General features: G+C 33.8%; 4 protein-coding genes and 1 pseudogene across 6 annotated transcripts; 4 read left to right on the forward strand and 1 right to left on the reverse strand.

The window, feature by feature from the left end:
- The first annotated feature begins 259 nt into the window (after window positions 1-259).
- On the forward strand, window positions 260-4,480 carry LOC106345322 (putative F-box protein At1g47390). Its single transcript, XM_048779762.1, has one exon. The coding sequence runs from the start codon at window positions 697-699 to the stop codon at window positions 1,864-1,866; it is 1,170 nt and encodes a 389-aa protein (XP_048635719.1). The 5' UTR covers window positions 260-696; the 3' UTR covers window positions 1,867-4,480.
- LOC106345321 lies at window positions 3,167-4,275 on the forward strand (annotated as a pseudogene).
- A 1,664-nt stretch (window positions 4,481-6,144) lies between the features above and the next one.
- On the reverse strand, window positions 6,145-6,932 carry LOC106345369 (rapid alkalinization factor 23-like). The gene has a single exon (XM_048779763.1). It carries the CDS (start codon window positions 6,781-6,783, stop codon window positions 6,400-6,402), a length of 384 nt encoding a protein of 127 aa, XP_048635720.1. The 5' UTR covers window positions 6,784-6,932; the 3' UTR covers window positions 6,145-6,399.
- Window positions 6,933-8,340: 1,408 nt separating this feature from the next.
- On the forward strand, window positions 8,341-10,907 carry LOC106452199 (alanine--tRNA ligase). 3 transcript variants are annotated; one of them, XM_013894250.3, is made up of 9 exons: window positions 8,341-8,519; window positions 8,589-8,735; window positions 8,833-8,936; window positions 9,184-9,276; window positions 9,355-9,457; window positions 9,536-9,610; window positions 10,106-10,201; window positions 10,292-10,379; window positions 10,482-10,907. In XM_013894250.3, the coding sequence occupies exons 1-8, from the start codon at window positions 8,433-8,435 to the stop codon at window positions 10,349-10,351; spliced, it is 765 nt and encodes a 254-aa protein (XP_013749704.1). In that variant the 5' UTR covers window positions 8,341-8,432; the 3' UTR covers window positions 10,352-10,379; window positions 10,482-10,907. The 3 variants fall into 3 exon arrangements, with proteins under 3 accessions (XP_013749704.1, XP_013749703.1, XP_013749705.1); XM_013894249.3 differs by having other exon boundaries at window positions 10,718-10,907; XM_013894251.3 differs by having other exon boundaries at window positions 10,292-10,376; window positions 10,716-10,907.
- Window positions 10,908-13,778: 2,871 nt separating this feature from the next.
- LOC125609027 (probable protein phosphatase 2C 40) lies at window positions 13,779-16,571 on the forward strand. Its single transcript, XM_048779764.1, has 4 exons — window positions 13,779-14,000; window positions 14,706-15,822; window positions 15,894-16,158; window positions 16,242-16,571. The coding sequence occupies exons 2-4, from the start codon at window positions 14,725-14,727 to the stop codon at window positions 16,367-16,369; spliced, it is 1,491 nt and encodes a 496-aa protein (XP_048635721.1). The 5' UTR covers window positions 13,779-14,000; window positions 14,706-14,724; the 3' UTR covers window positions 16,370-16,571.
- Window positions 16,572-17,303: the final 732 nt, after the last annotated feature.

The raw sequence follows: 17,303 nt of genomic DNA on the forward strand, positions 1-17,303 counted from the left end.
TTTCTATGTATATATATGGTCCCATTAAAATTATAAATTAATAAATTATATGTGTACATATTTTATATAAGTAAGAACATATTATTATATTATTTGTTTTATATGCACAATGAAATTATCTTTATATTTTCTTAACATTTAATATATTTTTGATGAGATTTAGTAATATTATACCAAAAACCACATTTAAATTTTATGAAATATCTGTTATATACACCAAATAATATAATAAAATTAATATAAATGTCAAATTTAAAAAATAACAGTTAATGTCTATACATTAAAATCAAATATATTTTTTTATCTTAGAATAAATATATCTTATACAAAATTTAAATAAGGAAACTTATGTAGTTATGTTAATGAACATCTTTATAAATTAATAAAATTTCAAAATCCCAACATTATTAATTTATAGAGGTTTCACTTATATAATCAATCATATACAATGTTTTTTGAATAACTAAAGTAAAAAAATACATGCACGGACGTGTATGTCAAGTTCTAGTAAATATTATCTAGAATAAAGATTTCAAATTGAGGAAGAAAAAGGGAGATTACACGTGTTATACTCATCAACTATGGTCACGTTACTCCCTTGTGAAACCCAAATTATATATTTATTGTTTTGATGATAATCGCATCCTTTATTTTGAAGACGTGTTTGACGGACATTAGATACAAACCCTAACATAGATGATGGATTCAACCAAAACAAAAAAGGCTATAGCTGCACATGATCAGGAAGAGCTTCCATGGGAGATGATTGAAGAAATTCTCTCTCATGTCCCTCCAATATCTCTTGTACGCTTCAGAACCGTTTGCAAACGATGGAACGCTCTCCTCAACGACAAGACGTTCCTAAACAACCACAAGTTTACGTTTCGATTCATCTTAACAACCAAATCCAAGATTTACTCGGTAAGCATTGACCCTAAGATATTGGTGCGTGAGTTAACATTGGAAGTTCCCGGTACAGAATCTCATATTAAACATTTGGTTGATTGTAATGAGTTCTTGCTATGTGGTATGGATAAAGTAGCCGCGGTTTGGAACCCGTGGTTTAAACAAAGCAGATGGATCAAAGTCAATGCTAGCCAACCTAGTTCCCAAGTCGTTGGCATAGGTTATGTTAATAACAACATGAGAGCTGATGAAAAACGTTACAAGACCATTGGGTCTTATTGGACGGACCATTCCGAGTGGGAAACCCAAGACTTTTCTTCCGAAGTGTGGAAAGACCCCAAGTTGACACCTATACAGGGAGACAAAAGTCTCAAAGATAAAGCAGCTATCTTCTTCACTAAATGTGGTGTATCGTTACATGGAAATGTGTATTGGATTGCTTTCTATGACAAGACTGATACCTTGTACCATCTTCTTAACTTTGATTTTTCGAGCGAGAGATTCTATGCATACTTTTGTGATCTACCATGTGGGATGAACCATCCTCGCAATGCTCTTGTCCTTAGAGTCTTCAGGGGAGATCGGTTTTCTTTGTTGAAACAATGCTACAAGACAAAGAAGATTGAGATTTGGGTGACCAAGAACAAGATTAACGTTGAGGATGGTAATGATGTGGTTTGGATGAACTTCAGGACTTTGTCTATACCTAACTTTCCAGGTTTAGTATCGAATGAATATTCCAGCTCTCAACCAAGTTACTTCATCGACGATAAAAGGCTTGTTTTGTGTTCTTGCGACGAAACTGGCCATCCTTGGATCTATGTTGTAGAAGAAAACAAGTTGATCAGTAAAGTCCAGCTAAATGATGTGTTTGATCCTTGGCCTTTGCATTGTACCTATTTTCCAAGCTTGGTCCCGGTTCCTAGAGGTCCAAGAGAAGAAGCATTATTACAAGATTAGTTTATTACGTTATTCTGTCTTCTTGTTTGGTTTTGATCCTGAAGAAACTAATGCTGATTTGGATTTTGTTTATTTTTTCATTCATAAATTCATTGTCATTGTTGCAGCTAGAGTTAGCTCACTTTATAAATAATATATTACTAGGTGATTGTTTTATACTCACAGAGGTATATATATGTATATATTCACAAAATACATAATTAATTACAAACGATTAATATTTTTTTTCATTTTTATAAGTTTAAATTGTTTTGTTATGTGATTTATATGCATAAAAATAAATAATATATATATATATATGTATGTGTGTGTGTGACTTGCTTATAAAAAATTATTGGTTCGGTTATTCTTTTTTAATATTGGATTGCATTATTCCTCTCAATTAGACAATGTTTGCTTCATTGTTCTAAATAAGCTGAAATTAGATTTACTTTTTTTCTTACTTTCATTTAGTTTAGATCAGTGTCTTTGATTTATAACATATTTTGGTTAGATTATGTATAGTTTGATATATGTTAATTTGGAAGAAAAATAGGAAACTATCGTAGTTCCAAAATTGCACAAGTTAATATAACTAAAAATATTTTGAAATTTCATGAAAGTATATATATATTTACAAAACCTAAATTGTAATATCTATTTAATGTATCTTTACACTTATTCACAGTTTTGAGTTGTTAGTAATTTATAATGTGTTAATTTATTGAGTAGTAATTTATAAAATTTCTACGGTATCCAAAAATAATTAAACAATAAATATTTTTTAATTATTTAAAAACAATTATAAATTATTTAAACTATTAGTAGTTCCACATCGATATTTTTTTATCTTGGTTTTTAAAAAATGTTAAGACTTTAAAACATGTGAGTATAAAGCTTCATTTAACAGATAATCATATTAAAATATACAATATATCTATCTTAATATCATTTTTTATGTTAATATCATTTAAACTTAATTATATACCATATTAAATAGATAAAAATGAATGTTTGAATTTATTTTACCATAATATGATTGTAAATAAATGATGATAATTGTTTTGATTTATGTGTAAACCAATTTAATTATATATGTATAGTTTTTAGTTTCTCAATTATTTCATAAAATAATTTGTATACACATTGTTCATCTAGACAAAACAGTTTAAACTCATCAACTATTGTCACGTTACTCACATGTGAAACCAAGTATTTTTTTTTTTTTTTTGAGAAAGAGGTATTTATTGTTTTGTCCATCGGATCCTCTACTTTGAAAAGATACGGTTCAAAGTTCAAACCCTAGCTACGAAAATAGACGATGGATTCAACCAAAACGATAAAAGAGATAGGCGTGCAAGATCAGGAACAGCTTCCATGGGAGTTGGTTGAAGAAATACTCACTCATGTCCCTCCAATATCTCTTGTTCGCTTCAGAACCGTTTGCAAGAGATGGGACGATCTCTTCAACGACAAGACGTTCATCGATAACCACAAGTTGACGTTTCGATTCATTCTAGCAACCAAGTCCAAGATTTATTCGGTAAGCATTGGCTAACTGCAATGAGTTCTTGCTATATCGCAAGAAAAAAGAAGCCGTGGTTTGGAACCCGTGGTTGAAACAAAGTAGATGGATCAAATCTGATGTTAGCCAATCTAGTTTGGAAGTCGATGGGATAGGCTATGATAATAATAATGATAACAAAATGAGAGCTGAGGAAAGACGTTACAAGACCATTGGGTCTTACTTGAAAAACCATTCCGTGTGGAAAACCCAAGACTTTTCTTGTGATGTGTGGAAAGACCTCAAGTTGAAGGCTAGAAGGGGAGACAAAAGTCTGAAAGATACAGTAACTAACTTATTCACGAGATGTGGTGTATCGTTACATGGAAAATTTGTATTGGATTGCTTTCTGTGACAAGACTGATCTCTTGTACCATCTAATTAACTTCGATTTTTCGAGCGAGAGATTCTATACATTCTTTTGTGATCTACCATGTGGGATGAACCATCCTCGCAATGCTCTTGTCCTTCCGGTCTTCAAGGGAGATCGGTTTTCGTTGTTGAAACAATGATACAAGACAAAGAAGATTGAGATTTGGGTGACCAAGAACAAGATTAACGTTGAGGATGGTGCTGATGTGGTTTGGATGAACTTCAGGACTTTGTCTATACCTAACTTTCCAGGTTTAGTATCGAATGAATATTCCAGCTCTCAACCAAGTTACTTCATCGATGATAAAAGGCTTGTTATGTGTTCTTGCGACGAAACTGGCCATCCTTGGATCTATATTTTGAAAGAAAACAAGTTGATCAGCAAAGTCAAACTAAATTCTGTTGTTGATCCTTGGCCTGTGCATTGTACTTATTTTCCAAGTTTGGTCCCAGTTCCTGGAAGTCCAATAGAAGAAGCGTTATTACAAGTTTAGTTTCATTACTTTACTTTCTCTTCGTTTGGTTTTTGATGCTGAGTAGTGCTGGGTTTGCGGGTCAATCCGTCCCGACCCACTCCGTCCCGCTGCAGGTTAAATTATTTTTTTTATTCAAAAAATCGACCCGCACAACCCGCAAACAAAAATTTTTTTACCCGTTATTCATCTTAACAACCAAATCCAAGATTTAGTATTAATTATTAATTATATTAAAAATAATTATTTTAATTAAAAATTATTATTATATAGTTAAAAATTATTATTTTTAAAAAAATTATATTAAAATAATATATTTATAATTAAAATTATATAAATATTTATGAAATTTTATATATTTTATAAAAAATGTTTTTAAAAAAAAGTCTTTTTTAAAAAAATTGCGGATTAGCGAGTACCCGCGACTCAAATTTGACTGACCCGCATCCGTCCCGCTTAAAATAATCTTTGACTCGCACCCGCACCCGCCATTGAACATTTTCAAACTGTTTGACCCGCATCCGCCCCACAGCGGATCAAACGGGGCGGGTCCGCAGGCTTTGATTAAAATTCCCAGCTCTAATGCTGAGGAAGCTAATGTTGATTTGGATTTTGTTTGTTTTTTTTCATTCATAAATTCATCGTTTTTGTTGCAGCTAGAGTTAGCTCTCTTTATAAATATTTTACATAAGGTAAGAGAATCTGTCCTAGTACACTTGGAACTACTTAGAAAATAACCTTGTTGGAACTTAGAACCATGCATCCACGAATACATTTGGATGTGAATGATTGAAAGGGACAATTATTTCTGTTTGAGTCTATCCTTGGTGTGTCCAAAAGAGTTGTTAGATCGATACTCCATCGGCGTCCCATCGCTTCCGAGTGACTGGCATTTGAAAATATGGTAGGTAGAGGACTCGTGTTTTTTAAATATCTAAAAATACACTAATTAACTCACTGATCCCGAAAAATAAATAAAAGATCAATGCCAGCTACTGAATATGATGTAACATTCGAATCTGCCCAAATTGAATTATATTGAAAACAATATGTTTATTGTATTGAGAAATTTGCATATTAAGGATATGGGAAAGCTAAGTCCGCGTGACAAGGACCCGGAAGATGAAGTTGTCGTTTGTTGTTTTGTATGCACACAATATATACTTTCTAATTTCTGTATAATATTTGAGTTTCATCATTGGATCAAATATGTACATAATAATTCGAATGAATATAACAAAACAATCGGTGATGAGTTTGGTTGGCCTCTGAGCTCTCCACTAGATTTGGGGAGAGAGATGTGGTCACACACTTTTTTGTACATTTGTATGTCAAAATGTAACAAGACCCGTTAGATTTGAGAGTGCAATAAATAAATATTGACTCCAATTGAATTGTTGTTGCGATATTTAATGTTTCATCTGTAACTATTTTGAGTTAATGTAAAGTTTTCATTGTCTTTGACAAGTTTTCCCTCCAAATAATGGCCACTTCCAATTAATGACGTAGAGCTTATGTGTTTGGTCTTACACGTTGGAGTTCTCGTGACTTAACAAATTTCATATCGAAATTCATGGATCTTTTTAATAATTTTAGTATTACAGATTAATTATTCGACCCAAAAAAAAGTATTACAGATTATCCTGCACGTGTGGCTCTGCCGAAAGGGGTACAGGTAAAGCTGGCTTTAGTTGGCACCCAACCAAATCATATTATCGTCTTTCTTTTTTCCATCATTATTTACATAAAATAAAAACTTTATTCTCTTAGCGATCATACTTTCACCATATTTTATTTCTTAGGTTCTGTTATTTCTCTAGAACATGCGTGATGCACCGATGAACACTCATATAATACACTATTCTATTATAAGGGATAGTACGCATTATCTGCCTACAAAAATTTCATTTAAATAACAATATTACTTCAACACATTCCTATATCACTGATGATACTATTGATTACAACGTTAATTATCTAATTCAATTCCATACTTATTTTCTTGGTACTTTTACATCAATGACGGAGATTATTTCCAGAGAAATTTACATATATATGCGTATGAATATTGCAATGAAACTGAGAAATTATCTGAAAATTATATATATAAGAAAAAAGAAAAGAATATTGAGGAAAATTACAGATTTATCGCCGGCAGCGAGTGATGACACTGCAGCCGCGAGAGTACGGGTTGGCTTGTGCGCCACGTCGGCAATTGTAGTAAGATGCGCCGCGTCGTGAGCAAGGTACACTGTTTCTCCTCAGCGCACCGTAGCTGATGTACCTCCTGTTCGCTAACATGCGCCGGTTGATCTCCGAGTCCATCTCGAACTCCGCTCCCATTCCTCCGCCGTAGAACAGATCTCCTTCGTCTCCAAACGCGGCGGAAACCGAGCATTCGGCTATGGTACCGCGGCACTCTGTCTCTAACGGAGGGAAGTCGGCGGCTACGGTCAAGTGCTGAACGGCGAGGATTGCGAAGATCGCGAGAATCGCCGCCGTGCCGGAGTTTCTGGAGAGTCCTCTCATGTTTTTCAGTGCACGAACTTTGATGAAAGAGAAACAGAGACGAGGTTTAGTTAAAAGAGAAGTAACATGTCGAAATGACACTGCAGATGTTAGTAATTACGATACTACCACTTGACTTTAGTGTGATGTTAAGACAGCTTTTACAAGTGGGCTCTTTTGTTAGCTTCAAATCTTAAGGGTGTTTAATAATGCCCTAAGTGTTTTGATGGAGACATCCACCTTACTTTTTTTTTTGTTCTTTCTTAATTTTCTTGGTCACTTTTACTCATTTTATAGATGATTTACTGTGGTTGCGCAAAAAAAAGATGATTTACTGTAATTATATAAACCAATTTAAAAAACTTATAGTGTATGTTTTGTTATTTGAATGAAACTTCTTTTTACTACCTTATATTCACTCTTGAATGTCTTTTATTTTTCGCAAATATCATAATGTTTTTAATCAGAATCATAAGTAGAACAATTATACTACAAAATGTCAATAAGAGTTATGATTATGTTTTGGCTTATGTCATTAACCCATTATGCACATACATTTGAAAAATCTAATGTTTTAAAGTACTAACAATAAAAAACGAGTACAAGGGTAGATAAGAATACTACAAAACGCATTTACTTTTAGTTTGTACAATTATGAATGGTTTTCTACCATGATTTGTGATTATTTCAGATTAAAAACATACTGAGTAAAATGAAACTTTTTTGTGTTACTGTTAGTCTAGTTGTAATTTGTAATTTGTAATTTCATCAAATTAAAATTTTTGTTTTGACATCAATGAAATTGATTTATTATTAAAGCCATCTCGTGCGGCAGCGCCACGCCGCCACCAAACAGAAGATTATGATTTGGACCTACATTTACGGGGAATTGAGCTTTATTTGGCTTTTATTCAGTTTTTCTCAGCAGTTTTTTTTTGTTCTGACGTGTGACTAAAACCATGTGTTCTCACCGATTTACGCGTTTCCATCTCTTAGAATCATAGGGTGTGCCCGGTGTGTGGAGTATGTATTCTTCTGTTCTAACAAAGAATATAATCACAAACCAGGAAAATCCAACAAAAAAAATGGTTTTCTAACTTTTCGAGATTAACATTAAAATCTACAGTAAAATTAGAATGAAATTATTCATCTGCCGATTTTTCAACATCATTTAGTTTCACTCGAAGAAATCATCTTTTCATCCACGAAATCTTCACCACATGAAAAAAATTATCAAACTTCAAGGTTATTTATACACGGGTGTGTGAGAGAGTGTGGTTAAACTTTAAAACAAACGTGAGTGAAGTTGCTTCTATCATAGTCTTAATACATAACCCAAAAACCTCCCAAAAAATGGTGCTAAGGATATCTCTATCCTTAAAATGGAGTAAAAGTGAATATGAACTAAGAAATGCTCTAACTCAACTCCATATCTCATTCCATAATGAAATTAGTCTATTTTTTGTTTGTTCATCAACTCCATTTTGGAGGAAAAAATAAAGTTATACATTGGAGATGTTCTAAACAAATTGAAAATTCGAAGCCCAACAAGGAGATGAAAAGCCCATAATAATGAAGGCCTAATTACACTGCACTTCCTTCTTTGTTTCCCGTTGCTGTGGAGACTTACAGAAAAAACTCGGGAAGGGTTCACACCCATCGGAATCACCATGGATTCTCCTCCTCCGACGAAGCTTGATTATCATGTAGACATGTTTAAACTTCAATCCCAAGCCACGTGCCTCTCCTTATTCAAGGTCCGTTCACCATTCTCGACCTCTTCGCCGTCTTCTTTATATACAATGCTGAATCTCTATATGAATCAGGGGGAAGATGGACGTATAGCTCTTATATTGGACTCCACCGTGTTTCATCCGCAAGGTGGAGGCCAGCCGTCGGACACCGGTTTAATCGAATTCGCCGGTTCGGATTTCAAGTTCTCGGTTCAAGATGTTCGATCCAAAGATGGAATCGTGAGATTTTGAATTGTGTATCTCAATCGTTCCCACTGCTTGATTAGTTTGGTAAAATCTTTATAATGTTTGTGTGTTACATGATTACATCCTTTAGGTTCTCCATTACGGAGTGTTCCAAGGTTCGAATCCTAAAGATGTTGAAAAGGGGAAAGAAGTTCACTTGCTTGTTGATGAATCAAGGCGTAAACTCAATTCCAGGCAAGGAAAGCTAAATAGAAGTTGTAGCTTAGTGTAAAGGTTGATTGTTTGATTGGTACTGGAAGTGTTTTCTGCATAGTGGTTGCTGATGCTCTTCTAATTGATGTGAAAAATGCTTTTGGAGATCTTCTGAGTTGTTATTTAGTCACTGTTAAAGATTGTTCTCATTGTTTATGATGGCAACAGAAGTTTCTGAAAACTAGGTTCTGAGTTGTTAAAGTTTACATTTTTTTTTATTAATGACCAGGTTGCACTCAGCTGGACACTTGCTGGATTTGTGTATGCAGAAAGTTGGGTTGGGACATTTGGAGCCTGGGAAAGGGTACCATTTCCCTGACGGGTAATAAGATATTTGAGAGTTTTGGTCATCAGTTTACCTCTATGCCAAACTTAACTGACAATAGGATATATGATCCAGTCCTTTTGTGGAATACAAAGGAGTCGTTCCACAGGCTGAACTGCTGGTGAAGCAGAAAGAGTTGGAGGCAGAGGCTAATGAACTAATATCCAAAGGAGGAAAGGTAAGTCCTCAGAGTCTCTTTATTCATTGTTGGAAATTCTTAATAGTGATTTTTTTTGGTTGTTGTTCCTTGTATAAGGTTTATGCTGATATATTACCCTATGAAGAGGCATCCCTGCTCTGTGGTGGCACTCTTCCTGATTATATTCCCAAGGTATTTGTTTCAATTATCTTCTTCCTCGATCTCCAATGATTTTTCTCTCAGTATAAACCTCGAGTGTCCAGCTTACGGAGTAGCATTTTTCCTTGAATGACTTCGAGATCTTATAGGAGTGGCAATGTTTATCTTCAGTTGTAGCAAATTTTTTCAGTTAGGCTATATGGAGGCAGTTGATTTTCATAGAATGATCATTTTTGCTTTGAATTAAAGTGTAACCATGATGGATAGATAAATCAGTTTCTGTATCAGTTCTTACTCTCTGTCTAAAATGTTATATCATCTATCTGGTATCTATGTTAGTGATGATTCCGGTAGCATCAAAAGTACTTAACCTTGTTGCATTGCTGGTTAATAGGTATCCAGTTAGAGTAAGCTAGCTAGTTATGCTTGGAAAATAGATAACAAATGAATCCACAATAGATTGTCCTGAGCCACTTCACCTCTTGAAGTATTATCAAACTCATGTTTCTATGTTTACTTACCTTACAGGGCAGCACTCCCCGAGTCTTAAGATTAGGTGAAAACCCTGGGTGTCCGTGTGGTGGCACCCATGTCTCCGATATATCTGATATCATAAGCATGAAGGTACACATCCATTATACCCAGTCTCAAGTATATATCTCTTCCCTTTTTGTTGATTACATGATTCTCTGTACTTCCCTTGTCGTTTCTCAGATCACACAGATGAGAACAAAGAAAGGAATGACAAAAGTTTTCTACACCATTGCATCTTAATTCCAGTTTACAAAAAAAAAAGTCAAAGGTAACCTCATCATCAGACTTCTTCTTGCTAAGATTATAAATCCTGGATCTATACATATGTGTACTATCTTGATAAAACACTAACAACGAAAAACAACTTCAGGTTCTGTGGTTTAAGAAAGAGACGTAGTAGTTAGGAACTTTGCAACTAGATGCACATAACACAACAGCTTGCAGCTAAGATGCACATAAGAGAGACAGCTTGCAGAAAATGGACAATCTATATTTGAAAATTGCTTTCCAATAAAGACAAAACTGAAACCTCTCCTGTTCATTAGAAATTTCCAAAAGAAAAGGTACGTAAGCTAAAATGGGATTGTCATCGAATGTCAATTTCAGGGAAGGAATTGAAGTGATGACGACTGTTTCAATCAGTTGGCTTCAACAGCAAGCAGCCTCTCCTGTGCTCAACAGCCACCAATTAGTATTTTGTGGGTATTTTTTTTATATCAAAACTACTAAACGACTCTCCCTATCATTGATAAGTCGTATATTGATATGATATTGATGTGATATGATCTTCCACTCAGCCTCTTATTAGCATTACAATATTGACTCTTGGTTTCTATAATCATACCAAACATTTGGTTCGATAATTTTTAATGATGCATCGCTAAGGTATAGGAAAAAAAATTAGTGTAGAACGCGATCTCAAGCTGTAAACCGGAATTTTAGTTTACCAAACCGAATCTATTGAGTGATTTGCGTGGTTGTTAAGCTCTGATCAAGGAAACCGGTCAAGCTTGAACAAGTCTTTGTTGTTCAATACGGAGACCGGTCTGAGGTTGTGGGACTTTTTCAATATGTAGAAAATCGAAATCGAAATGGATTTTCTTTCAGGTGTGACCTCATAAGTTAGATAATAGTAGCTCCAAATAAACCAAGTCAAAATCGATAAACGTATATAAATTCATATAGCTTTTTCATTGCGTCGTTGTGATTATTTAATAATTTTCGTGTGGCTTCTTCGTCAGGTTTAACAAATTTTGATTAAACAGTAGTATAATAAAATTAAAAAAAAAAAAAAACACTAGTATAATATATTCTGAGAGAGATGTAAAATGTAAAGAACCGCTCCCGTTTCTTACGTCACTCGACCTAACTTGTAAACATTCCCGACTTTTTTTCTTGCTCACCATTTGAATAGTATTATTTGTGTGTACTATTTATTTTATAAGTTACTTCCTTGCGTCTCTGTTTGCGGCAACTATGATGTACGACACGTTGATATCTAGTGACTAGTAGCCTAGTACTCAAAATTTTATGATTTTTGTATAACGTCACTATGTATTTTGGGGGGTTTTATATTATGCTGCCCATCCAGACTGCAATATTTGTATTATAAATATTTTGTAAATTATTTACCTGAATATGGATTAACATAATTTACGCTACTATAATAAAATATGAAAGCTGTTTTATCTCTGAAAAGGTTATATACAGTCGATCCTTCGCATCAGAATGTGCTAGAGTGGAGGAACATGTGGGTTTATGTCATAGGATGGATGTCAAGAAATTTACCATTTTAAATTGCATACATAAGCCCTCTTGTAATTTTAATATGATGTATCGTGGGAAACTAGACAACAAACAAAAAATGGAGGTTATTTGCTTAATCTTATAGTATTATTAATATATATTGTTACATTGAGCAGTCCAAGAAAAATAATAGAGAGGTAGGGATCTGAGGATGACATAAGCATAGACAATGTCAACTAACACACTTATTGCCTTCAATTTGTTGACTATAGTTTTCAATCTCGTCTATAGATTTGTTTGGTTATGGTTATTTACGAAGGTTATACGTTATAACAACAACAATGCATATTTAACAGATTAAAAAATTATATTAATTTCTTATAATTTTTCCTTTTCGAAAAGTAGTTTTAACAAGGCCATCAAAAATTTCTAACATCTTTTTTATCAGAAGGATCTGAAAGTATCCTACCAAGAAAATTTTACTTTAAAAGTCTAAGATTTAATATTGGATATAATTTTCTAAAATCTGTATGTATGAATTCTACCAAACATATCTTCGGTTTCTATATAATAATTTACTCATTTAAATTTATAGTATTTTAAATAACTATATACAAAAAGTAAAATCATTTTAATTTTAAACAACACATAAAATTGTAATTAAATATTAAAATGGCTTAAAATAATTCAAAACATGTTTTTGTTCTTAAACTAGTTCAAAAGGGTCAACATAACTAAATTAAGTTACATTAAAACTAAAATAAAAATTATATATGCTTTCTACAGATATATCAAAATAAATAATTAGGCATAGCCTATATGAGTCAGTCTCAGTTGCTGACAAAAATATATCAAAATAAATATTTAAACTAAAATTTGAGGTTTTGGAAATTTCTTTTTGATTTTTTTCTTAAATATTTTTAAATAAATTTGAATTACATGCATATCTAGTAAAACATTACTAAATATACATAATATCTTATTAAATTTAGGAAGATAATGATAACATGTATAATATCTTTATAAAATTAGGAAAAAATCATAAATATGTATTTTCAAATGTATTTTTAGATATGTATTTAATAAGACTTTTGTGAATATGTATTTATGAATAACTTACTGAATTAAAGTTATACCTATATTTAGTAAGATATTTTTGAATATGTATACATCTTCTTAAAGTTGTTAGAAGATATTCCTGAATTTAATATCTAAATTTATGAAAATATTATAAATATTTAAAAATATCCTTGTACAATTTATAAAATATTATGTATTTAATATTGTTTTTTTAATATGCACATAGTTCAAATTCACGAAAACGTCATATACACATTTAAAAAAGTTTTTCCAAAATATACATACAAGTTACATTTAAAAAATTTAACTAAACGTTTGCGAAGTCCTTCTTGAATTTGAGAAACTGTTTTTGTTTATAAATTCAGAAAATTTCATACACATTCAATAATGTTTTATAATATTTTTTTTAAAAAAAATCACATCCCAAACAAAACATAAAAAAAAATTAATTTAAAAAAGCAATTTTGAAATAAAAAATTTAAAATTTCTTTTGAACATTTTGAAAAAAGATTAAATTTTATATTTTCAATTTTGTTTTATTTATTTATTTTATCACAAATTAATGAAGCTAGTGATTATACTTTTGTCATAAAATATTTGATATCTTAATTAAATAACCTCAGACATTAAAATATATGATGAATGATTTATAAATAGATAAAAGAGATTTAATAAAATTAGATATTAAAATACAATAATAATTTATTTTAACCAAGATAATAAAGTAGCATATTTTTCCGTGTAAAACTGAGCTTTGAATGAAAAATATATAAAAAAGAAGCGAAAAGGTAAGGACGAATCAGAGAGAGAGAGAGAGAAAGGTTATAAAGAGAGGGAGGCATCGATTTTTTTTAAAGAGACCCAAAATTAGCAAAGAAAACATTCACTCGTTAGCTCTTCTCCTCCATCCATTCTATATTTCCTCTTCTCTCTCTCTCTCTCTCACTCTTTTCTTATTCGCTTCCTCCTCCTCCGATTCGCTTTCTCCTGTGACTTCTCTCCGGTTCTTCGAATCCCTCTTTGAGTTTTCTCCATCCGCGTTACTAATCCTTTCTACGTTAAGGTAAACACAAACACACGTTATCACAATATTCTGTATAGTCTCCAATGACACCCCTATAATTCGATACTCTTGATTCACGGTTTTGTAATCCGGTTTGCCTGTTACTGCTTTTGTTCTGTCAGTGGAGAATTATTAATACATCAGTGTTTAGGAGATTTCCTTCAGACAACAGTGTTCAGTAGATTTTGTTAATGACCACTTACAAAACATGTATCTCTCTCTCTGTTGTATGGTGAATAAGTCGATATTCTCAAGGCAAAATTTATGAGATTTTTTTTTTTTTTCTTTCATTCATTTTATCGTTAGTTTCCTCTGTTTCTGTTTTTTTTTTCTTCTCTGTAAAACATTTTTATCTGAATCCTTTAGCAGCAACAGCTTCTGTGGTCTGCATTTAATATTTGTCCTATGGTAAAAATATTGTTTTTTTTAACTCCACATGTAACTTGTGCTAACTGTGAAAATGTTTGTTATTTTGGCACCAATCTATCTTTCACTTTCGCTCTCTGCTTATACTCACCACCACGTATCTTGTCTCTAAGGTCATTACTAATGCTAAGTTTCTCAGTTTCAGATTTGATTAGGACTGGTTTTTGGATCAAAAACACTTTGATAATAATAACAAGTCCTTTTTTGTACTTTTCTTGGTTAATGGCTCTTTTGATTGATAAGCAAAATACTAAACTAGATCTTGTTTGTTTGTTACAGAAACATTTTTTTCAACAAAATGCAGCAAGAGACGTTAAGTGATCCTTATGGAGAGATTGAGATAAGCTTTGGCTATCAATGCAATAACAACAACAATAACAACAATAATAATAAGAAGACGATAGGAATCCCTGAAGATGCTATTGTTCCTGATAGCCGCGGCGTTCTTGCTGGCTTTAGGCTTCAAAAGACAAGCAGCTTCTCTTGTCTCTCAGGTGCTGCTTTAAGCGGTAACCCTACACTAGCCAACACCAACATCTGCAACGGAGTCATCGGCTCCGAGATTCTACCCTCTCTAGACTCTCCCAAATCCTTCAGGAAAGTTCCCTCTTCCCCCGCGCTTTCCAAGCTCGACATACTCTCTCCTTCTCTCCACGGAAGCATGGCGAGTCTCAGCTGCAGCCCGAGTCCTCCCGAGCCCGAGTCTTGCTTCTTGACCTCCATGAGTTCTCCTTCTTCCTCTCTGAACGAAGGGTTTGTCCTCTCTGCTATGGAAGTTCAAGTCGCGGGTGGTGCTGCTGGTGAAGATAGAGTTCAGGCCGTGTGCTCTGAGGAGAACGGTTGGCTCTTCTGCGCTATCTACGACGGATTCAACGGAAGAGATGCTGCTGATTTCTTGGCTTGTACTTTGTACGAGTCCATTGTTTTCCATCTCCAGCTGCTTGATCACCAGATGAAGACGCATCAAGATGTTGATGATGGAGGCGTCAGTGTAATAGTAGACTCTTCTTCCTCTGATTTGTTCAGACAAGGAGTGTTGGATTGCTTGAACCGCGCGCTTCTCCAGGCGGAAAACGATTTCTTGAGGATGGTTGAGCAAGAGATGGAGGAGAGACCGGACTTGGTGTCTGTTGGTTCTTGTGTTCTGGTCACTCTACTTGTCGGGAAGGATCTTTACATCATGAATCTAGGGGATAGCAGAGCTGTGCTAGCGACGTACAACGGTAACAAGAAGCTGCAAGCTGTTCAGCTCACGGAGGATCACACTGTTGATAACGAAATCGAAGAAGCTAGGCTATTGGGTGAGCATCTTGATGATCCCAAGATCGTTATTGGTGGGAAGATCAAAGGGAAACTTAAAGTGACACGTGCGTTAGGAGTTGGTTACTTGAAGAAGGTATTGTTTTATAACATCATAGTAGCTTTTTTTTGTCTTTTGTGGTCTCGTTTTAACTTTTATTATTGCAGGAGAAACTGAACGATGCACTGATGGGGATTCTTCGAGTTCGTAACCTTTTGAGTCCGCCTTACGTTTCGGTGGAACCATCGATGAGAGTTCACAAGATAACGGAGTCAGATCACTTTGTTATAGTTGCAAGCGATGGTTTGTTTGATTTCTTCAGCAACGAGGAAGCGATAGAGCTTGTTCATGGCTTCATTGCTAGTAATCCTTGTGGTGATCCAGCAAAGTTTCTACTTGAACGTCTTGTAGCTAAAGCTGCTGCTCGTGTTGGTAAGCCAATGTTTAAAAAATTTCTTTAGATATAAGTTTTTATTATCTATAGTAATAACAACAACTACTCTTTTGAGTTTTAGGGTTCACGTTGGAAGAATTGTTGAATGTTCCGGCTGGTAGGAAAAGGAGATATCATGACGATGTGACTGTGATGGTAATCACTCTTGGTACAGATCAACGCACTTCAAAGGCTTCTACGTTCGTGTGATGATTGATGATGATGATGATGATGGCGACAAATCTTTAGATTGGTGAAATTGTACATACAGTCAACTCTTGATCCCCACTTAAAAATACGTTTGAAACTGATCTTGAGTTTTTCTATTTATTTACTACGTTCGTATTTTTATTCAGTGTATAGCAATAGTACCGTACTAATACTGTATCCTAGTTTGAGGTTTTTTTGGTTTTTTGCTTTTGCTGTTTTGTTTTTTTTGGGTTAGTCTGTCTGTCACGGCCAAGCCAATTTGGTTTTTGCACTGTTTTTTGACCTTATGGTTTGGTCTGTAACACTACAGACAGAAACCGGTTATGCTAATTGGTTAACGACTATTTGAATAAATGGGAGATGAGAAGAGCATTAAACTGAAACTGGGAGACAGATAGTTTGACACAAAAGTGTGTGCTATATTATCTCTAGAGCTGAGCAACATGTTTCATCAATCTTCACTCTCTGTGTTTTTAGTCTTGCTTGTGACTGTTGAGAGTGTTTCTCCATAGAAAATGCTTAAGTGTTGGCAGGTCACCAAATTAGATTTTGTAAATCATAACAAGGAGATTTTGGAACTCCTCAATCACCTCTTTGCTTTGAAAATTCTGGTTATTCAGAATTGATAAGGGGTTTCTCAGAGTGGGGAAGGTAGAAGACGCATATGGTTTATATGAGAACGTTCTTAGAGATGGGTTGAGGAGTCATGATCTTGTCTTCTTAAACAAGTTGATTAACATATTTAAGCAAAAATAGGTTAGAGTGGAGGTGTTAACAAAGGTTGTGTGAGTGTGGGGAATTCATACCAAGAGTTGCTGCTTTTATTAGGCCTTTATTTGAGTCCAATGCACCTGATTCAGAAGTGAGGTTATTGCAGCTTCATAAACACTCTTGGAGCAAATGAGCTATCTAAGGAAGATAAAACCCGAGTTGA

The sequence above is a fragment of the Brassica napus genome, chromosome A5 (assembly GCF_020379485.1).
Source record: "Brassica napus cultivar Da-Ae chromosome A5, Da-Ae, whole genome shotgun sequence".
In the NCBI taxonomy this organism is placed as follows: Eukaryota; Viridiplantae; Streptophyta; class Magnoliopsida; order Brassicales; family Brassicaceae; genus Brassica; species Brassica napus.

Coding starts and splice junctions, on each gene's coding strand:
- LOC106345322 (XM_048779762.1), top strand. CDS start 697: ATGATGGATTCAACCAAAACAAAAAAGGCTATAGCTGCACATGATCAG.
- LOC106345369 (XM_048779763.1), bottom strand. CDS start 6,783: ATGAGAGGACTCTCCAGAAACTCCGGCACGGCGGCGATTCTCGCGATC.
- LOC106452199 (XM_013894250.3), top strand. CDS start 8,433: ATGGATTCTCCTCCTCCGACGAAGCTTGATTATCATGTAGACATGTTT. Junction 8,736..8,832: donor TTCGATCCAAAGATGGAATC/GTGAGATTTTGA, acceptor TACATCCTTTAG/GTTCTCCATTACGGAGTGTT. Junction 9,458..9,535: donor TAATATCCAAAGGAGGAAAG/GTAAGTCCTCAG, acceptor TCCTTGTATAAG/GTTTATGCTGATATATTACC.
- LOC125609027 (XM_048779764.1), top strand. CDS start 14,725: ATGCAGCAAGAGACGTTAAGTGATCCTTATGGAGAGATTGAGATAAGC. Junction 15,823..15,893: donor GAGTTGGTTACTTGAAGAAG/GTATTGTTTTAT, acceptor TTATTATTGCAG/GAGAAACTGAACGATGCACT. Junction 16,159..16,241: donor TAAAGCTGCTGCTCGTGTTG/GTAAGCCAATGT, acceptor TTTGAGTTTTAG/GGTTCACGTTGGAAGAATTG.